The sequence below is a fragment of the Lissotriton helveticus genome, chromosome 1_1, assembly GCF_964261635.1.
Source record: "Lissotriton helveticus chromosome 1_1, aLisHel1.1, whole genome shotgun sequence".
Classification (NCBI taxonomy): Eukaryota; Metazoa; Chordata; class Amphibia; order Caudata; family Salamandridae; genus Lissotriton; species Lissotriton helveticus.
In genome coordinates, this window is record NC_136057.1 from 174,425,630 (window position 1) to 174,448,953 (window position 23,324).

At 44.2% G+C, this 23,324-nt stretch overlaps 1 protein-coding gene across 1 annotated transcript in view; it reads left to right on the forward strand.

The window, feature by feature from the left end:
- IPO13 (importin 13) overlaps positions 1-15,170 on the forward strand; it is a 651,059-nt gene extending 635,889 nt beyond the window's left edge. The window contains exon 20 of the mRNA XM_078661811.1: positions 14,322-15,170. Within this exon, the coding sequence (XP_078517937.1) occupies positions 14,322-14,418 (97 nt within the window). The 3' untranslated portion in view covers positions 14,419-15,170. The remainder of the gene's footprint in view (positions 1-14,321) is intronic.
- The last annotated feature ends 8,154 nt before the right edge of the window (positions 15,171-23,324 follow it).

Genomic DNA, 23,324 nt, shown 5'->3' on the forward strand with positions numbered 1-23,324 from the left:
TGGCCTACTGGCATTCTGCTTGTCAACCATGAAAGGTGGCACATGAAGACTTACAGTGGCATCTGAAGTCTGAGTGGACCCAGCACCTTGGAAGCCTTTTGGACTCCCTTCTGGTTTGGAAAAGACTTTAAAAGTTCTGTAGTAGTGGATGCTGGACCTCAATAGGAGCCACGGAAACCCCTCTCCCTGTCCCACCCAGAGCAGATGGTGGTGACAGATGCATATCAGCTAGGTTGTAGAGGTCATCAGGAGAAAAGGATATTGGAAGACTCCAGTCTGTGGCTGGGATCCTCCTTCATTTCAATGTACTGGAGCTGCAGGTCCTTGGCTTTGGAGACCTTCCTGCATCCATCAAGGGGATGCTGGTTCAGATTCTTATGGACAACACCACCGACGTGATATTGAAACAAGCAGAGCCATGTGTGGTACTGTGTCTTGTATAAGGAGGCTCTTCACCTCTGAAACTGGCTGAATCGTCAGGGCATTTCCCTGCTCGCGAACCCCCAGGCAGGATCTTGACCCACCAGAGCAGACAAGCTCATCTTGCAAAGACTCGTAGATCATGAATGGCAGTTACTCCCGGAGATGGCTCAGGGGTTTCTTCCAGAAATGAGGAGAACACTGGCTTGATTTTTTTTGCCATTGCTGTGAGCACGCAATATCACCACTTTTGTGCACTGAACTTTCCAAGATGGCCTTCTGTAGGCGCATTCCTCCTAAAGTGTAGCACGGGACTCCCGTATGGCCTTCTGTCGCTACCTACCCTGCCCTGAGTTATGAGAAAGATCAGGAATGACTGGGCCAAGTCATCCTAGTGGTGCCGGATTGGACCAGGAAAATAAGCTACTAGAACTTCTTGACAGGAGCAACCGTCCTTTGATCAGGCTGCAGGTTCGGAAGGGCCTTCTGTCAAGGCACAATGGCAGGGCCTTGCACCCAAGCCTGCCCAATCTGTTTTACCCAGTTTTGGAGATTGAGCAACTGCAGTTGATTTGCCTTTCGTGATAGTGCATGTCATCGTGGTAGCCAGACGTCCTTCTGCAAAATTAGTTTACACAGGATACTGGGACAAGTTTGTGGCTTAGTGTGGCTTCTGTAACACTGGCCAGTTAAAGGATAAGCTGTTGAGTATCTTGCTGTTTGTTCTGTCTGTGTGCCAGAAGGAATTGCAGTGGGCACTGTTAAAGGTTATGTTTGCCTTTTGGCCATATGTTTCCCCTGGAACATCTTGTGATTCCACAATAGAACTTTTGTGTACCCCTTTTGAGCCGTTGTACTATTATTCCCTATGTTTCCTGACTCAAGCACACCAGTGACGAAGTGTTGGAGCAATAGAGCGACAAACTGACAGAGCCAAGGGCTGTCGACCGAGCTGACGGCGCCGGAGCCGAGTCAGCGGGAGCGGTGATTGCTGCGGTCCGCACTCTGTCATTGCCATCAGGAGTACCCGCGCCACCCATGTGCCATTTCGTTTCGTTTCAACCAGGAGATGCCGTGGCGCATATTTACAACAAGGGGTGGTGATGGACAGAGTCTCTGAATTAAGCAGAATACTCTCACCCAGTCAAGAGATCAGGGCTAGATCCAACACCGTTTTTTAGCTCATTGCACCATCCCAGTTTCAGAACCTGGCTGTATGCAAATTAGTCTGTCCCTGGCCCAGTGCATCATGGGAACAGGGCAGACCAGACTACAAAAGCCAATTCTTACACTGGGAAGGAAACAAGCTTCCGGGTACCGGTTTCTGGCATTTCAGCCGTCTTCGGCCCAGCTTGCTTGAATCCTGATGGTGCAATGAGCAAGGGACTCACATCTGAGTATACCCTTCCACGCTTAGGGTGGACAAAAATATTTACAACAAGGGGTGGTGATGGACAGAGTCTCTGAATTAAGCAGAATACTCTCACCCAGTCAAGAGATCAGGGCTAGATCCAACACCGTTTTTTAGCTCATTGCACCATCCCAGTTTCAGAACCCGGCTGTATGCAAATTAGTCTGTCCCTGGCCCAGTGCATCATGGGAACAGGGCAGACCAGACTACAAAAGCCAATTCTTACACTGGGAAGGAAACAAGCTTCCGGGGACCGGTTTCTGGCATTTCAGCCGTCTTCGGCCCGGCTTGCTTGAATCCTGATGGTGCAATGAGCAAGGGACTCACATCTGAGTATACCCTTCCACGCTTAGGGTGGACAAAAATATTTACAACAAGGGGTGGTGATGGACAGAGTCTCTGAATTAAGCAGAATACTCTCACCCAGTCAAGAGATCAGGGCTAGATCCAACACCGTTTTTTAGCTCATTGCACCATCCCAGTTTCAGAACCCGGCTGTATGCAAATTAGTCTGTCCCTGGCCCAGTGCATCATGGGAACAGGGCAGACCAGACTACAAAAGCCAATTCTTACACTGGGAAGGAAACAAGCTTCCGGGGACCGGTTTCTGACATTTCAGCCGTCTTTGGCCCGGCTTGCTTGAATCCTGATGGTACAATGAGCAAGGGACTCACATCTGAGTATACCCTTCCACGCTTAGGGTGGACAAAAATATTTACAACAAGGGGTGGTGATGGACAGAGTCTCTGAATTAAGCAGAATACTCTCACCCAGTCAAGAGATCAGGGCTAGATCCAACACCGTTTTTTAGCTCATTGCACCATCCCAGTTTCAGAACCCGGCTGTATGCAAATTAGTCTGTCCCTGGCCCAGTGCATCATGGGAACAGGGCAGACCAGACTACAAAAGCCAATTCTTACACTGGGAAGGAAACAAGCTTCCGGGGACCGGTTTCTGGCATTTCAGCCGTCTTCGGCCCGGCTTGCTTGAATCCTGATGGTGCAATGAGCAAGGGACTCACATCTGAGTATACCCTTCCACGCTTAGGGTGGACAAAAATATTTACAACAAGGGGTGGTGATGGACAGAGTCTCTGAATTAAGCAGAATACTCTCACCCAGTCAAGAGATCAGGGCTAGATCCAACACCGTTTTTTAGCTCATTGCACCATCCCAGTTTCAGAACCCGGCTGTATGCAAATTAGTCTGTCCCTGGCCCAGTGCATCATGGGAACAGGGCAGACCAGACTACAAAAGCCAATTCTTACACTGGGAAGGAAACAAGCTTCCGGGGACCGGTTTCTGGCATTTCAGCCGTCTTCGGCCCGGCTTGCTTGAATCCTGATGGTGCAATGAGCAAGGGACTCACATCTGAGTATACCCTTCCACGCTTAGGGTGGACAAAAATATTTACAACAAGAGGCTGTGGCGCAGGCAGCAGGTTTAGAGCTGCGGAGGGCCACCCGTTCTCACGGATGTGGCCTGCGTTAGGCTGGTGCGGCTTGCAAACCAGTGTGGCCGCCGATAGTTGCCTGCTCCACTCGCTCGCATAACCCAGCTCACCCACACCTTCACAGGTTCCCGTTTGGCATCAGCCGGCCACAGCATTTGTTGCCTCACCCTTCAACCTCCCCTGTATCAGCAGAATGAAGACAACACAGGGACTGGATGTATGGAGGCCTGGAATTAGGACACATTTTGATCCCAGGACACCCCCATTTGTTACCTCATACTGCGGCTCCAGGTATACTTGCCATAAAAAGGGGGAAAGGTGAACCTTGAATGCACAAGGAAGGTGAAGGGTAAAAGACTAAATAAGGGGTGAGTAATCAACGACGGCGGCCTCTGATAAGAGAATGGCGAAGTAGTAGTTCTAAGCCATAGCCACAACCCGATGCGGTCCGGAATGCTTAGGAAAGAAACAGCGAAAACCAGTAAGAAGCAAAACAAAGAAGCTACTAAAGCACCTAAGGACGCCGGATCATCATCATCATCATCATCATCATCATCATCATCATCATCATCACCCTCCTCGATGCCACTACCCTCCCCCTCGGGGGATTTAGCTTCTCCCTTGCAGCGGCCAGAACAGGGCTTTAACTCCCCAGGTTGTACCTTTAAGATGGAAACAACAGCACTCCTCGCCCCCCCACCCCCCAAAATAAACAACAAGACTTACGAGATGAAACAATTGCTGACGCAAAAAAGAGGACCCTCAAAGATTTAAGAAATGCAGATCCTCATCCGTAACCAACTCCAATGGACCGCTGCCCCCGCCACTACAACCTCATCAAATACGTTTAGCAGTAGATTAAGTACCAATCCAAGTACAGGCCATGATCCATGAGCAGCCTTTTAACAAGGTCACCAGTACATCCTCTGACGGCCACATTAAAGGGGATGAGCACTCTACTCCAGCAATTTATAGGTTGAGATTAGCTATTCAGTTAGTAGATACACTTCATCACCCGTCACCAGTTCTTCAAACCAACAAGGAATTAAGTTATTCGCCAATCACCATCTCAAGTGACGATTCTCCTATAAGTCTGAGGTCATCCTTGCAGCAGGACACCAATTCTCACACTAACGATATAAAAACTTTTGGAAATAAGAACATTTTCAGTCCTCAAGCTGCGCAATGGGCCAGGATTTCACCGGGCAATATTAAACAACTAACTCCAACAACGCTTCCCACCTTGGCCAACCAAGAACACCTTGAAACAAAGCAAGGAGAGCCAACGATCTCTTCCTCCTGGACTTCTTCTTTAAGACAGAATTTAATAGGTCAGTAGATATGCATAAAGGTAATGATCAGGCAGCGACCGAGCCAATCACCTCCTGGCCCCAACTTTTGCAAACTTTACAATCCACTGTGGCTGCATTAAATTGTCACTCCAACAAACTTGATTTACAAGTCCACCTTTTAAATACTTTAGCAGTTTATACTGCAGGGATAGATAACAATTTGGAAGGCCTTAACTTCATTTCAAAAGCACAATCCGACTTTAATACAGCACAATCAATATGTTGCTGCTCGCCAATAATTGACAGCATGTCCTACCTTCCTCAGTTTCTCACTTTGGCCTTGACAGAAATCAGGAAATTACCATTACATGGTGCGGCTCGATCAGCACAGCAAGCACCTACAGCAGCTCTTTCTTGTCACACCAATGCCTTCCAAAAACAACAATGAGGCAGACACACATCACCAGTACCATAACACCATTAAGAGTGTAGGCATTCACCTGGGCCCAGGTGGGAAGCTCCAGGAAAGAAACCACAAATCTCGACTTTAGTCAAAACCATCACTGCACTCTCCAGCGCCTGGTTTAGAACCAACAACGCCCACAAATGCGGTGAACACTCCTGACTAGACACCAAAAAAGGAAACTACAGAACAGTACAACAACGAATTTAAGTTCAGTGGTAAGGAGAAGTTCCGGATAACACTTGTAAAGAATTTGGATCTGGTGAACATGGACAAATTTACCTCCAACAAAGTGCCATATCAACTCCAAGGTGAACAAGCCGAATATACACAAGGAGTAACCTTCAATCGTAGGAGAATTGATCTATCCCAGACAAAGGACAAGCAAGTCCACATGACCATCAGCCAGAACCTTACCACAACAAATGTAAAATCCATGCCGTTATTTATCCTGGAATATCTCATACAAGAATCACTCAATATTTTGAACAAAGGGAATATCCTTAAACTGTTCAAATCCATTCCTGAACTGCTTCATATTGAATCAAGTGACATAACATCTATGAAATTTAAACCTATCGGAGGTAAACAACTCACTGAATCAACGTTAATTACTTTAGCATCAGTAGTAACCAAAGAGCAGGTGATATCAAGGTCTGACCAATTTAACAAATGGGGCATTAAAATGAACGTTACCCGTCCGTACTCTCAATCCCCTGGCTCCATCAGATATCATTGGACTGCCACCATTTTCTATAATAAAATCCGCTCAAAGTCGACCTCCAGTAAGAATTATTAAATCGGAAACAGAGAAGCCTAAAACCTTGAAAGCTGATTGGGCCTGGCTGCTAGCGGACTTGGGCGGGGGGAAACCATAACTGAACTAGCGCTCAACCTGGCATCTCAGTGTGTTTGTGCAATATCAATGGCCTTGTCACGAAACTCCAATCACCAGATGTGATAACGTTTTTAAAACACCACAAGGCCATACTATTGCAGGAGACATGGTCCGAGGTCAGCCTTCCAATAGAAGGCTACTTGGAATATTGGTCCCCCACCCTGAAGTTGCACAAGTTTGGTAGACCCCGTGGCGGTCTCTCGATCTATGCAGCTGGCAAGCTAAATGCTAACATTAACCAACTAACATTCGAGGAAGACTGGATCGCCAGGATAAGGATCAGAAACTTCAAACAGATTGAACAATTGATCCTGATTAATGTATACACCTCACCTGGCCCCAGGGAGAAAAAAATCTTACATTTGACCAATTGATCCGTATCTTGTGTAAATTACTAACTGACTATGGAAGAACTGCCTGCTGAATATCTGGCGACTATAACACAAATCTCTTCCAAGAACGACCTGATGTGCATGATGTAATAAGCTCACACATCTTGAAGCAAGTAAAGCCCACCTGTAACCAATCCAGCAAACTCTGCAAATGCATGATGCTGCAACTTAACATTTTGGGTTACACAACTCTGATTGGTCGCTTTTCCATGGACAGTCCTCCAAACTGGACAAGAACAAACTGCCACACTCACTCCTTTCTTGATTACACCATCTCCAATAAGTAAATTCTCTCCTTGCTCGAAAATTACACCATTTCTGCACGAGGAGACATCGATCACCGACCCCAAGTGATTACCATAATATTCAAAGTAGCACGTCATGCCATGACAAGCCGGACAACAAGAGGAATCTACACAGAGAACCTCAAAAAAAATGGTACCAACAATAGTGACAATGTAGAGCACTGCAAGGTGTAAGGAGTGTCGACAACACCCTGCTCACTACATCATGGGACTTTTTCTCCTATCAACTGCTTAAAAACCTTTCATGTATTCCATGAAAACCCAATAAAGGTAATACAACAATAGCAACTGTGGAAATTAAGAAATTTAAATCCCTACGTAATTCCGCACTTAGACAAGCACGGAGGCACTCAGGGGATGACCATCTATTCAATATATACAAGCATGCCCCAAAGGCACTCAGACGAGCAATCTTTCTAGAGAATAAAAAACGCTCCGAGCAGTTCTGGACAAAATCGGTATTTGAGAGTAAAAATCTTATTAGTCCCATGTCAATAGGAAAACAGTTATATTCATGGAGGACAAAGTAGTGCAAACATTTGTGAAGAGGAATGGGTATTTTCATTTAAGGCCCACTTTAAAAAAAACGGAAAAGGAAGAAGGCTCACTGGTTAAATTTCAGCTCTTCAGAATAATCTTAGTCAATCGCAGTTCCCTTCTGGTACAATCCAAGCTGGGACAACTGAGCAACACGCAGAATTGAACACCAGGATGCCATCTGTAACCGCCATTAAATCACCGTCCCAGAATGAAGTGTCTCTTAAACAGGTACCCAATACACTAGAAGCCCTAATGTCCAAGAACAGAACAAATGATAACCAAGGGCCGCTCTTGGAGCTCCTGGGCCAAATGGTCTACTGCAGGCTTTCTACAAACAAGTCACTGACTTTTGGCCCAAATATCTGGCACCCTTGTTCAGTTACTGCTGGACAAATCAGCTCATACCAGAATCTTGGCAGGGAGATATTATACACCTAATCTATAAAGGTGGGATGAGGTCAGACCCTAAAAACTACTCAATGATTACCCTTTTAGATGTTGAATCTAAATACTACGCCAAGTTGCTCCCTCAAGATCTGTTGTTTTGGACCACAAAAAAATCATCTTATACTTCCAGCAGACAGGATTTGTGGCAAAATCGGGAACCATCACAAACTTGCTTGCAATACCGGTCCTGTTGGACAAAGCGGTGGCCTCAGGAATGCTAATTCACTGTTGTTTCGTCAACTTCAAGGCCGCTTTTGATCGTATGCCCAGGGGCCAATAATGGTCCAAACTGCAGAAATGGGTGATCCCACCTGCGCTCTTACAAGCTATAATCCAGCTACACACAAACAAATGGATCTGTATAAAACTTGGAGACAGATCCTACATCTCTAGAAAGATTAAAACCTCGTGTGGAGTAAAACGAGGTTGTGTGCTAGCGCCTCTCCTATTCAACCTCTTCATTTCAGATTTATCACATGTACTTGAAACGTCAACTCTCATCCTCCAAAACTCGCCGGGATCAGAATCAGCAAGCTACTGTACGCAGACGATCTTGTCCTTCGCAGTCACACCAGGGTTGGCCTGCAGAGACTATTCAATCAGCTATCTCTCTACACCACCAAAAATGAGATTGAATTAAACATATTAAAGACAAGGGCAATCGCATATGGTTCAAGGAAATATCAAGGCGGCGGATGGCAGTACAACAGTAAAAGTATCGATAGGGCTGCTTCATAGAAATATTTAGGGGTCCACGTGGATAGAAGGGGCTTGTCCTTAAAACACAGAGACGAAGTAGAAGCCAAAGCCCTGACAATCCAGGCAGCCTTCACTAACCTTGCAAGGCCCCTATCCGGCCCAAGCTTGACTCCTCTAATAAGCGTCATAAAGGCAAAAATCCTCAATTATCTCAACTATAGTCAGGAGATTATGCAGGGGAAAGATAACAGTCTTGTGAACTAAATAACAACAAGAATTTGTAAGCAAGTGTTGAGCCTTCCGAAAACCTCATCCCCTGCCCAAATAGGTCTTGAGTTTGGTCTCCAAGATCATCAAGTGGTGGGGGCTGGAGCATTCAGTAAGTTATGTAACAAGCTACACATGTCCATAGAAGGAAGCTTGGAGGCTATATAGTGGCAGGAAATATCAACCGGTCAGCTTGGGCGGTCATACCGACGTTATCTACAAGACTCTTTAAAACTCCTGGAAGTAGAAGAAATCTGGAGTTTTAACCCACCCCAGAAGACCCTCAAAATGTATATTAAAAGGAATGTCTGTTCCTGGTCCTTCGATTCGGACAGAACACAACTGGCTCAAAATAAGCAAACCTGTACAGTTCTATCACAGTTCAAGGCAGGGGTTGTGGCACCACGCTTGTCGTGCACCTACGCAGTGCACTGGAAAGAAAGATTTTTGGCCCTTCGAATGAGAGAATGGCCCTTCCTGTATCATCTACCAGGCTGGTGCCATACAAACAACATTATAATGTGCAGGGGGTGCAGGAGCAGAAGTGATGATTTTGGGGTCCTCCCTAACCTAGGGAGAGAACCAAGCAGATGCCTTGAACACAAAGAGCACATCATGCTGAAATGGTGGTGGTCCCATCCTCCTTGGACCACCCCAAGCACAATTATGGGCAAAAATACAATCCCAACCAAAGGCCCTGCAAAGCATTATGGGACGATGTTCTAGAGTGCAGTGAATATTATAGTATCCAATATCAAAACATTCCTCAAGGGGCATGCTGTCTGGTTCAGCTGAGAGCGAATACTATAATATTCACTAAACTCTAGAATCTCGCCCCATAATGCTTTGCTGGGCCTTTGGTTGGCATTGTATTTTTGCCCATAACTTTGCTTGGGGTGGTCCTAGGAGGATGGCACCACCACTGAATTGTTCAGCACGATATGCTCTTTGTGTTCAAGGCATCTTCTTCCCCTCCCCCTAGGTTAGGGGTGACCTCAAAATCATCACCTCTATCTTTGCCTGGTATTTTTCAAAGTTCACATTTGTGGATTGGTTATATGCCTTTTAGCATGTAAAGGTAAAGTTGTTTTATCACAGGGTTGTGGTGGGTGCAGTAGCTAACTCACTACGTAGCGGAGTCGGAATGATTGCATGAATTCCGTGTTTTCAATTAAATGCGTAGTTACCAAATCTCCGCAACCTCAGCTAGCGAAGCGAAGTTCGTTGTCCACTACTAGCCTGAACCCAAAGAGGTTATATAATTCTCAACGGGTGCTGATTAGGTTTTAAACAACTATTTATTGTTAAATGTCATGTTCCTCTATTGCTCGCTACTTATACGTGCCACTATTAATGGATTACAGGGCTGTATCCAGACTTGGTTTTGAAAGAGTGTGAGGCAATAATGTAAGCAAAGACAAAGAAACTCGGTTAATGCTCTTCTTTATTGTCCCGGATTTGTAAATATTCTAGCAATTGACTAATGTACGTTTTTATTGTTGCATGTCCATCATTGTAATGATTTTTATTAATCAAACAAAGTAATATACCCACCCCTGATTCCAAAAGTGGTGTTTGTCTTTGTAATAACATCTGCTCATTGCATGAGTGAACTTCCAGGTATGTGAGTCTAGCCACCCTACACCAACTTCTTTCTGGACAAACTGGTACTGAGAACTAGAGCAGTCTTCCTACCAAGCTGTGACTGCCTTTCATGTCACAGTCCATAGCTTTTCCAATATTCTTTGCCTCCCACCTCACTCCTGGAAAGAGGAGAGACTCCATTGTTTGGACCCCAATAGAGAGCTCAGCTTTTACATCGATGATGGTATTTTCTCTGGTTCTCCAATTACCTGGTGAACGAATGCCCTGTCAATAATGACGTGACGCCTGTTGTCTGATAGGTGACCGTTGGTATAGTCACAGCATTTCTGATAAAACCTCCCCATTAAAATATAGTATGTGTGACTGGTCCAATAAACGCTTTTCCCCCGTAATAGCTGTTCGACGTTTGTGTGCTGTAGATACACATGCTTTGCATACTCCTGCCATCTAATGTTGGGTCTGGATGTTTGCAAGTTGTTTTTCTTTGAAGAAGTCTTTCCTAGTCACAGGGTAAGGTGAATCCTCCTTTCGGTGATATTGCGCATGGGCATGGACCCATTGTTAGATTGTTTTCCCGCAAGAGGGCGAGAATGGAGTTAGTAAGTGAGAAGTCAATGTGTATGTAATGTAAATAATGAAAATTGCTACAGGTGCCCAGGGAGGTGGGAGGGCACATGTGAATCTACAGCTCTACATACCAAGAACAGATGCTTACTGGGTAAGTAGCATAATCCTTTTGAGGCATGTGTGCTGTAGATACGCATGCTTTGCTTAGACAATATAGCAGTATTATCCCAAAGCGGTGGCTAGCCAATAGATTTTGCAGCTGTTTGAAAAAGTGTTTTTAGCACTGCTTGCCCTACGTTGGCTTGTTGACGTACTAGCACATCCACACTGTAGTGTTTGGCAAAAGTGCGTGGTTTGGACCATGTTGCTGCTTTTCTAATGTCCGTTATAGGGATGTTACCTAAAAAGGCCATAGACTCTCCTATTTTATGAGTGGAATGCGCTCCAGGAAGTATAGATAAAGTTTGTTTAGCTTTAGTGTAGCAGGTTTGAATGCACTTAACAATCCATCTGGCAATACCGGATTTAGAAATGGGATTGCCTTTGTGAGGTGTAGCAAATGCAACAAATAATTGTGATAAGAACTGTTTTATTTATAGGATCATGCAGTTCTTCCTTTTAATTCTGATGCTGGCCTTCATGTTGACTCACCAATGCAAGTGGCTTGAATACCTTCTTAGAAGAGGAAACGCCTTACTCTTTTGATGGTTCAAGGGTTTTTCATCAGATGCACCACCACCATCCTGTGCTGGCTCTGGGGCTTCAAACCCCCTCCTATTCCCCTCTTACACCACCATCTTCCCATGGAGGGGAAGATCTCCATTTCTCCAGCAATTGGGAAACGGTCGAGAGGGATACCGGGATCATTCAGCTACAATCAGAACAGCTGTGACCTACAGTTCTGTCCCGCCCGACCACCCCCTTTCCACCAGGGCAAACTCTCCGGCACACAGCTTAATTTTAAAGGTGGAAGTCACTCCCTTTCTAAGCAGGTGGACCATGAAGGTTATGTCTTTGGAAAAAAGGGGCAAAGCATTGCACTTGCCAACATTTTGGTTCCCAAGAAGAATGGAAGTTTGAAACCTATCTTGGAGCTCTGACATTGGAACGTATTCATTCAGCAGGTCAAGTTCAAGAAGCTGTCCCACAGCCAGTCTTACTGGCTGTGAATGCTAGAAATTGATTGGCATCCCTGGACCTCCAGGGCTTATTTCCATCTTCTAGTTCTTCCTGCCCATAGATGGTAGTTGAGGTGGCATCCTAGCCCTGTTAGTTATCGGTGCTTCTATGTGGAATTGACCATTCCACACATCTTTGCGAAAGTTCTGGCAGATGTGGAGGCTTCACTGAGATGGTCAGGAGTCCATTTAGTCCAGTACTTGTCTGAATGGCTAGTCAAAGTGGAGTCCCCCAGTTCTGGTCTAGGAAAACCTCCAATGAACAAAGATTTACTTCCACAAATTGGGCTTTACCATCAATGCCCAAATGTCTCACCTCTTTCTTATTCAGAGTGTCCCTCCTCGCGGCGATTATTAGACACAACCAACAGGTAGTGTTTCCTCCTCCTCAGAGGATTGTACATATTTGGTTGGTGGTTCTGAGGTTTCTCACTCTGGCTCAAAGCCGAGTTCACAGCTCTTGCATCTGTTTGAGGTCATGGCCTTGTGTATCCTGTTGCTGCCACATGACCTTCAGTTGTGTGGAATGTCACAATGACTCCATCAAGGCAGGCTCACTGCATTGGCGGATGGACCACCTCTTGCCTTTGAGCCTCATACTGTATCAGCCTACCGTGGTTATGGACGCTTCCTTGCTGAGCTGTGGTGCCCATTTCCAATATGACAAAGAAGGACTTTTGGTCCATGGCAAAGCAGCATGGGACATACATTACTCTAGCAACACGCGGTGCAATTTGCAGTAAAGGCATTCCTCCCTTCTACCTGAAGGAGTAATATTCACATTCTGTCAGACAACACCATCATTATCCATTACATCAACAGGCAGGGTGGTGTGGTGTCATAGACTGAATGTCGAAAAGCAATTCGCTTTTGAGGTTGGACCCAGACCCTAATGTGAAATTGCTTTAATTCCCCTTTAGGGAGGGAGAATGTGCTGCATGTAAGGAGGAGGGTGTCCTTTTATTTGCCGATTTGGCACTCCATCATCATGGACTGTTGGGTCCTCAATATCATATTGCAAGTATGAGCTCTTCCCTTTCCACAAGTATTGCAATCTGTGCTTTTGTTGACTCTGAAAGGTTTTGCTGTGGCCACTGTTAAAGGTTATCTGTCGATCCTTTACATCTGCTACCTGTCCTTTAGTGCGCTCTTGGCTTGGTCTGTTCATCCTCCTTTAACCACCTTTCTTTCCAGGCAAACTGGCCCATCAAACAAATGCTCTTGCTTGTCAAAGGTAGTCACTCTGTGCTTCACTCTTCTGACATTTCCCTACTCCTCATCCCTCCAAGAAGGAGAGTGTACCACCTGGATCTATGTAGGTTCCTTAGTTTTAACATCATACATCGCTGAGTGCCAGATTAATGATCCGCTTTTCTTGACTTCGCGGATTCCAAACAATCCCAAGAAAGGGTTACAATAAAGGCAAGGGAGTTCAAAAGCTGAATATTTGCTGATTAACTGTCCTGTGCAACAAAATCCGAAACACTCGATACGGATCCTCTAGTGGGCATCAGGGCCATTTTCATCATGGTGAAGACTGCTACTTCGGCATTGTCCAGGAGTGTTCCTGCCCTGGATATATGCCGTACTGCAACTTTGGTTTCAGTGTATATCTTCACTAGGCATTGTTGCCTTGATCCCAAAGTCCACAGGAAAGACCATTTTGCCTGGTCTTTGTTCATGACCTACTGACCTCAGATGCACCATGATGGGGATACTGCTTGGGTATTGGTTCAAGAGGTGAGGAATCTGCAGATAGAAGTATCCATCAGAAGGACAACATTCTTTTGGTAATGACTTGTCTGGTACATTCTCTATCTACTTGCCGATCCCTCACTGATCCCACCCACATCTGAGGACTGGTCATGCAACTGTTAATAAGGCCGCAAATTAGTGTTAATACATTACAATTTCTGTAAGTCTTGTCAGCCTTGTCCCCGCCTTTGAAGGCATGGAAGAAACTGAAGTTATGTGGCAGGGAGGTGCCTTATATAATTAAGAGATGTCATATCCGGGAGGATCCCGGAGTCATAGCATAGTAGAGACGTTCCCTATCAACACAAGAGAGCTACTTTATGTTTCCAGATCCAGTCTGGTGCCTTGAGAAGATTCAAAAGGTGAGGAATCCAGAGTAACTATAGAGTATCCACCAGAAAGATAGTTACTGTGAAGTTAAGTAATATGTTCTTCTGTATCATCCCCACATCGCAGGTTTCCTGTACAGTGGTCCAGCGCCTTGAGACTCTCACTTATGATTTGCTGCACTTTATAAATGCTTGATTGATTTATTGTTGTCCGTGTGTGTGATGTTATGGTCCTTGTAAATCTATCTCTTATCCTTAAAGCTACACTGTTTCAGCCACATTTTATTGTTTCTTTTCTCAGAGAGCGAGTTAATAAAAGGCGCATGAAGGAGATGGTGAAAGAATTCACCCTGCTGTGCCGAGGATTACATGGGACGGAGTACACTGCGGACTACTAAACCACAAGTGGCAGTGCCATGCCTCCATCTCTCCCAGAACTGGTCCACAGAAAACAAAGTTTTGTCCCAGGGTCCTGAAGGATGAACTAGTTGCAGCTCTTTGGATTCAGTCAAAATAAACTTGCCTTGGACTCAACATTTGAGATGTCAATTCAGAGGCCTCCTCTGAAGGAGTGTCCGTGTGCCTGCTGCAACCCCTTCCTTAAAAAGCATGCACCTCCTCGGATAATATTCCTGCGCCAATTGCAACCTAATAAAATGCAGCGATCGACGCAGGGAGGAGCGCATTGTGTATTTTCCTCGTCTATTTAAGACGTGACTACAGGTCATCGTTAGCACAAATGTAAATTGAAACTGGAAACCCAGAAAGCGGCATACAACACAACAGAGCTCCACGGACCCAGCAGTGATGGCCTTAGAGATCATGGAAGCCAGAAGGACACAATGTGCCTATTTCTAGCCAAACTTTCTTGCTGGTGTCTGTGCTGGCAGCTGAACTTTGCAGAGCTATACCAACGTCTGTAGTGCATGTATAGCCACAAGAAATACATATTTATCAGCATTGGGCATCATGGAACAGGCAGGATGCAAGCTGGAGCATCAGTGCCCAGGAACGGACTTTACGGTATTGACTCATGGGTATGTGCTGTGGTTGTGCACGAGGTACTGGACAGACGCCCCCTCATTTGCAGTGGTGGGGATAGGAATATGGACAGAGATCCCTCTCCTCTCATTATATTAATATTTCTAAACTTTGCATCTGGTCTGTTTTTGTCTTGGTGTGTTTTTTTATTGGAGGGATTAGGGGAAGAAATACCCAAAGTTGAAGGTAAGCAGGACCTTTATGACCTGATATCACGGGGGACGGGCAGTGTCCAAGGTATGGCCCGACTGATTTGCACTTCATTTTTCACATCCACCTGTAGTCTGATCCTTAAAGATGTACTTGACATAAAATTAATGTTATGTTAAAAAGGTTTATATAGTGCGCTTTTACCCAAAAATGGGCATCTAGGCGCTAGTGGCAAAAACTCTCAACATTTTCAAAAATCTGAATACAAAAGCAAACCCATCTTTAAAGGGGTACCACCTTGCTGGTTCAAGGAGAAAAAACAGGTTTTTAGATCCTTCCTAAATTTCAAAAGGTTTGGTTGAGCTCGTAGATGTTTCTGCAGTAGATTCCACCATTTTGCTGCCATATAGGAAAAACTTCTTCCATCCCATTGTGCTTTCTTTATTCTGGGTATTTGTACTTTGTTAGTTGTACTAGATCTTAAGGTATGTCGGGGAACGTACCGATATAAATATCCTTCAAAAGAGTGCACCGTCATGATGTAGACCCTTATGTGCCCAGCAAATGGCTTTGAACTGGATCCGCTCCCTAATTGGAAGCCAATGAAGTTCCCTAATGGATTTGAAAACTGAGCAGAATTTTGCTAACAACAGAATTCGCGCTACCGCAGTTTTCAGAGCCTAAAGTTTATTAAGAAGACATACTTGACATCCTACGAATAGTGCATTATAATAATCAATCCATGATATTACCAAGGCAATGATTACTGTTTTCCTAATGGTAAGATTTTTTTTTATATACGTAAAAGCAGGAGAAGGTTACCTCGTTTTAATGTTCTATGAAAGTTAATCTGTTGTCAAAAATGACACCCAGATTTCTCACCTTCTGGGCTGGCTGTGGCAGCGCACCCACATTAGATGGCCACCAGGTGGAATTCCAAAAAGTACTGTTGTTGCCAAATGTTAACACCTCAATTTATCGTAATTAAGTTTGAGAGTTCAGTGCCATTCACTGCACAATACTATTCATGCATGTGCTGTACTGCAAGACTATTTTTTCTGGATTAGGTGAAAATCCTACAATTAGCTGTGTGTTGTCACTATAAGAACAGATGTGCTCTAATCAGCTGAATATGTGGGGTGATGTAAGTATTAAAAAGAGTTTGACTTAAGGAGTACCCTTGCGGAACCCAACAGGGAAGTTTAAAAGGAGTAGAAGTCTATCCTTCGAGCATCACTACTTGCTCTCTATTAGTAAGAAAGGATGAAATCCATTTCAGAGCCTCTCCTTTTATGGGTACTTTCTCAAGACAATTGATTAATGCGATGTGATCCACTGTGTCGAAAGCGGTCGATAGGCCTAATAAAATCAAGGCCTCATTCTCTCTTGCATCAACAATGGATCTGATCTTTCTGTAGTTGCCAGGAGAGCTGACTCTGTGCTGTGTCCAGGCCTAAAACCGCGTTGTGTGGAATCAAAGATTATTTGAATCTAAAAAAGAGAGAACCTCTTTATTTATTGCTTTCCCCAATATTTTTCGTGGTAATGGTAAACGAGAAATAGGCCTATCTTTTTTTACATCGAAGGAGTCCAAAGATGCTTGTTTAATCAAGGGTAAGATAGATGCTTTCTTCCATGTTGGAAAATAGCCAGAATCCAATATAATATTTATGATACTAGTGAGGTGAGCAGCGACTGTATCTGAGATAGGATAGAGTACCTCCGGAGGACAGGGTTTAGTCCGAGATCCTGACTTACTCGTTTTTAAAAGAGAAACCGTTTGTTTTATTTTAAGACGAGTGAACGAGAGCAGAACCGGGACGGGCAGAGTAATTTTGGTTTAACTTATCAGTATCACTGATAGTACCTGGAATATGACCTTGGCCAATAAGTTGACCTTGGAAATCTTAAAAGATTATATTAACTTTGTTAAAGAAAAAATTAGTCACTAGATCACAAAATTCTTGACTAGGTGTCACCTTGTTTTTATCTTCGAAGGTAGAAGGACTTTCACTGTTCTAAATAATTCCATTGAGGAATTGCTAGCTGCTTTTATTTTGTCTGTGAAATAATTTGTTATAGAATGTTTTATCAGCTTTTTATGTTCCTTTATAAGATTTTTATATTTTAATGTATCCTCTTGATATACTGCCTTTTCCATATATGCCCCTGGTGCTTACATTTTTTCTTAAGGTCCCTAAGATCGTGTGAGAATTATTGGGCAGAAGACATTTTCCGATATGTTATATTGCTTTTTCTTGGAGCTAGTTGAGACACTGCACCATTAACCCATGAATCATACATTATTGAGACTTGTTCCAAATCATCATTTACTACTGGTAATGTGTTTTTTAATAAGTTATCAAATGTAATTGTATCAATTGTCTTCCATGCCCTCTTACTACTCACCACTTTCCTTTCTATCTGGCTTGCTGTATCAGGGCGGGGGGGAGTGGGGAACCCTGCTTCAGCGCACTGGCGTAGGGCCACGTTTGTAGTAAAGCCACAGGAAGGAACACCATGAACCTTAAAAGTTCTGAGGTCTTCTAGTAAAGGCTTCAATAGGCTCTGCGCATTGGAATGATATATCCTATAGATATGACGTAGGACTTAATTCAATAGGTCTCTATCGAATATAATAAACTTAATTGAGAGTGCCAGCTAGCTCACAGGTCACTAGAAACGTTCCTGAATTCACAAGAAGGGATTATTTTCTGACAACCGCATAAACATGACAACTTTGTTTCCCCAAGAATAGGAACATATCTCTTAGAGTCGTGGAAACAATAGATAACAGGTACACTCAGTCGATCGTGCATGCTTTGTTTCTATAGAGATAGCAGAGAAATAGTGAGATGGGCGTTTTCAATAAAGGATTTATTGAACAGTCTTCTTTCTCATGCCAGAGAGGTGCTACAATCGTTAGATAGAATGCAAAGTATAATGCGTACCACGACAATAGTATTACAAAATAATACTGTAAGAGGATGGTATGGTTTCTAAGCCATATAAAAATACATACATAAATAACCAACTAAAATACTCAACTGGTGCTTCTAAAATACGCCTACCCCAATGTCCCTAACCTAAGTCTAGTACGAGGGAAGAAGTAAGTATGGTCTTTAGCATAGGTTTAGTTTTTGCCAAGATTCTACCAAAGGTTTCTCTAGGTTCTAATCAGCTCCATACCTTGGAATGAAGGAGGTCTGTTATCTCTGTTTAGGGACTCGTTTTCCCAACACCCCGCAAATGGAGTCAAACACTGGAGCTGGATTTCTCAGCCGAGGAGGGCAGCTTCCTGATCAGTGCGTCAACTGGAGAGTCAGCTTCCTTCGGCACTTGCTGTAGCGAGCTGCGTCGGACAAGTAGGTTATCGAACTGCTCCGAACCACCGTGCTTTGCCATAGCACGTGAAGGTATATTTAATACCTTGAAGGTGTTTAGGAATGCCATGTTTGACGTAATGTCCGGCATATGAACGTCATGAATGAACCCCAAGGAATATATGTTCATTGTAAAACTAACTGAGTTCTTGGAGAAATTAATATTCAAGCAAGGGGAAGTCCCTAACGGCTTAAGCTGGTTTTCCAAGAAATCGTTGTGATGTCTGGTGAACGGATGGAAGTAGCTATGCCTGTATTTGGATTGTATGGGCTATGCCTAAGTAAGGGCTTGATTTCTATGCCTATATAAGGGCAGCGTGAATTGTACCTATATAAGGGCATGAATCGGGAAAATCCATTCGGAATCTAAAACGCCATACAACACTCCTGCTTGAACTGACCACATGTCTGAGTTGGGATCAAGAAGCCACAACGTTCTCTGAAACATGATTAAATGTTAAGACTTTGTGTCCCTGTGCCAATCCTCTAAAAATAATTGTCATATTAAGACATCAGAAGCTACCCCATAATTGAGAAAAACATACCCAAAAATCTTTAATTTTACTTTTGGTTACAGTGATGAGCAACCCATAATAAAGAATGCCCTAATGTGGAATTTATGGTTTGAATTCAAATCCTTAGATCTTATGTCCGCACTAAGAACCATTATTTACCTGACCCTCTCTTTAACCCTAATCTTAGCCAATTTTAAACTTTGCATTATTCCTAATTTCAGACCTCCCCCTTCTTAGCTGATATTTAAATAGCTTTTCTTCATTAAAAAAAAAAAAGTTTACCTTGATTTAAAATGGAATTGTGTTTGTGTACGGAAAGGTTCCTAGTGCTAAAGATGTAAGAACAGCCAAGAAATAACCGTACCAAAGGGCACTATAAACCACTAGCAGCGGATCTAGAGTGCTTCTGAATTTTATCTGAGGCTTCAAGGCAGTTTGTTCCACAGTTGAGGTGTCTAGTAATGGAATAAGTGCCCCTTGATGGGCTCTTTCTTATTGGAATCACAACAAAAGGTGGAATGGTTTGCTGATCTGTATGTAAGACATAGAAAAGAGGCATTATTATCCAGCAAGGAGAGCTCGGATATCTCAGAGCCCTAAAGCACCACGTTAGACATACAAAGGCGATAAAGGGCACCTGTTGGCTTACGGGCACTGTAACCTCCCATGTGCCTCTAATATATGCATTAACTTAAGCAGTCTTCGGACAACCCTCACAGCAAAATTCTGAATTCTTAGAGGATCCCTAAAGTGTACACTGAGAGCCTCAGATTTCAATAATCCTTTTTGAAAATACATGGGCGACAATGACCACTGGATGCATCTTTCTAGAGAGGAAGGCAATAACTGTCCTCAAGAGCTGTAGGGTTAGGAAGTAGTTTGAGTCATGCTTTCTCCGGGGGTAATAATGATCTTCTGATTGATTACAGAAGTGAGAGACGTTATCTTTGCTGCTGGGTACGGGTCGCCGCCTAGCTGGCAGTAGCTCATTGCCCCACAAGAAATGGACTTGCCTAGTAAAAGAAGGTCGTGACAACTAGTGTGCATCTCATGGTAGTTATGCATTACTTGATGGCCAAGACAGAGTGCTTGAGCTTAGACATTGAGGTGACCATACTATCATTATGATGAGTGAGTGTTGTGGGCATCGGTGATAGCCCAACAGTGGAAAGATGTCACCAGAGAGGCAGGGTCTATGCATAGATGTTGAATAATTTCTTTGATGGAGAAGATTCCTGTGGGGCCACACAGAACACCTCTGTCATCTCAGATTTGATGGGGTGGGGCAGATAACAGCATACACTAGACGGATGTCAGCCAACCTCTGCAGTTCAGTGCCATACTCAAGAGTATGAAATAGGCGGAGAGGTCAAGAGGATCCCTCCGGCTGTACTGCCTTAATTGAAAATGACCCTAACTTTATCTAATGCGACCACCCGAATGGATTAAGTGCCCCTCTTCAAACATTGGGCAGTCTATCATTGATCGAGGATCCTGTAAGGTAGCTACATAAATCTTTGCCCAACACCTTTTCAAAGATCATCTTAGCCAGCAGCAAGGTTGCGGCCTGATAAGAAATGCTAATGAGCTTCTATGGAATATAAGGCGGCTATAGTCTTACGGTGATAACTTGTACCACTCCGCTAATGACAGCTGGAGTTAAAGCTTGTAGGATGGCTTCTTAACAGAGAGCTTCAGTTAAGCCCAAATTATTGCGGAGTATCAGGGCAGCAGAATCCGATTCCAGACTCTGGGTCAGTAGATCCCAACTGGATTCCCCCTTTAGCTCTCCAATGGAATTGGAGTCCTTTGTGGTAGAATAGATCTTCGTCACCTTATCCAGGAAAAGCCTGCAAGCTCTTTGATGAAAACTTATGAACAAGCGAGGACATTGAAGATGCACATTGGGCGACGGAAGGGTTTAGTGTCTTTCACTTCTGGTGGCACTGTGGCTCTGGGCTTGCCTGCCAGCTCGTTTAATATTTTTTCAGTGGTTCAGTGAACCCTTTCTGGGATCCGAAGATCCTACAAGAGGCTTTCTTTCTTGGACCATTTGGTTTCACTCTCTCTGAAAAATGTGACATCAATTGAGCCAATAAACTCTCTGGTCCTAATGCCAGATAGAGCACAGAGCGTTAGCAGACTGCCATCGGCAAAGATGCCCATTGGGGTGTCACATGCTTTACCAAATGATGATGGGTGACAGTATTGGGAAAGTTAATCCTACCCTGCAGCAATATGGGTGGGGAATTCCTATTAAGCTTGCAGTGATATAAGGGTGGTCTTGCTTCATACAAGCGTATCAGATCATGATCCATCCTGCTCAGAGGTGTCATGGACTTAGTACAGGCATGGGAGAGCGAGTCATGATTAAGTCAAGGGTAGGAGTCTTCTACAAGTGCCCGCCTCTCCTTTCTCTATAGTTCAAAAGCCTCACATGCGGAGATGTTGGTTTTATGGGTATTGTAATTCTTAATGCTGGTCTCTTTTCATATAGTATCCCAAGACACACTGTTCGAGTGAGCCCAGAGGAAGCTGTCTTTTTAAAGTGCCACGTTCAGTGTTGTTCATTTGAAGAAGCGGCGGGATCTGCCTTTAACGGTCTTGTCTATTCCCTGTAATGTTAGAACAAATCCATTGGTGTATTTCATGCTCCCTGCAGCGTCTAGTATGACTGCTTTTCATTGTCAGAAGTAAGCGCAGCTCATCAGCTTTGGTGCTCATTGGAGCCATGTATAAATATCCTTTTCTCTTCGCCTGCACTGTATGCTTGTCTGCAGATGTGCCCCTTCACAAGTCTTCTCCTCCCTAGAAGTTACCAGCAGTGCCTCCCCACACAATGACATTATTGTTTGTGTATTGTATTGCACCTGCTTGTTTCCTCTGGGTACTTAAGAGCACATTGGTTACTCTGGAGAAGGAAGAAGAAAAGAAAGTGCCTGCAGAGCAGGTGAAGGTGACAACGAAGAGCATGGAGGTACACTTCATAAACTGAGTTGAAGGTTATCAAGGGCATTACAGATGGAGAAGCTCAGAAAAAGAGCACCTCCCGCTGGTTCCACCCGCCATATGTTAACCATCACCAGCAGCTAAGAATCTGCTTCCTTCCCCTGACTGACACACACATTCCCCTCCTGGACCTAAAATGCTTCTCATGTACTCCCCTGGGATCTAGAGTCAAGGATCCGCTACCCACCTGCCCCTATCCAAGCACCCCTCTTTGGAGTCAATGTTACAGTCTCCGTGCTACCCACATACATCCAAGGGTCCACTCCCCATGCCATCCACCTGCCCCATGTAAGAACCCGTCATTCGAGCCAAGGGTCCCCTCACCTTGCTACCCACCTGCCCCTATCCTGGAACCGTTCTAAGAACCGAATAGCTGCTCCAATTCTAAACAAGAACTAGAGCTAAAGATCCACCTACCATGCTACTCTCCCTGCCCCTACCCTGCCACACATATCAACGGAGCTGCTCCCATGTGTAGGAAATTGGGTTACTGGTTTTGGGGGAGGGTGAAAACCCTACTCAAGCAACAACCACAATCTGTGTCAGGGTGAAACAAACTGCAAACTCCAAATTTACATGTCGCCTTGAGTTCAGAATAGCACCGCTTAGTGGATAAGTCCAGACAATGAACAAAATCACTTGATTAGTGTCCTTATAGATACGCTGAGTCTTGGTGTATATTTCAATATATATTTAATGTTCCTTTGAAAAAGATTTTTGAATGATAGCCAGCCAACGCGTTTCGTTCTAAAGCAGAACTTCTTCAGGGCAAAAGGTTGCATCAAACGCGGTTAAGTCCAAGCGACACCTTTATGTCAGGTAATCTGGAGCACCCTCCATGTTAAGAGTAATGTTCCAATGCCAAGATCTATTTATCGTATAGTGATAATATTTTCCAAGAGAAAAGTCTTCTTATTCAAATATTTATTTGGTGTTAACACAAATTTTTTGCTTGAATCGCCATCTTCCGTTTTTTGAAGAGAGCCACAAAGGCTTATATTTTCCTATGTGAGACCAGTAGTGGCGGCTTCCTTTGAACTTGTGGAACATCGCGGGGTCGGCGTACGTCGCCTACATTTGGGGTTACTGCCTTGGACGCTATCATTTTTGGATCTGACCATTTGTCCTGGCCTCGGAACACACACAGGAAAATATAAGCCTTTGTGGCTCTCTTCAAAAACAACTATTTCATGTGGCAAGATGAAT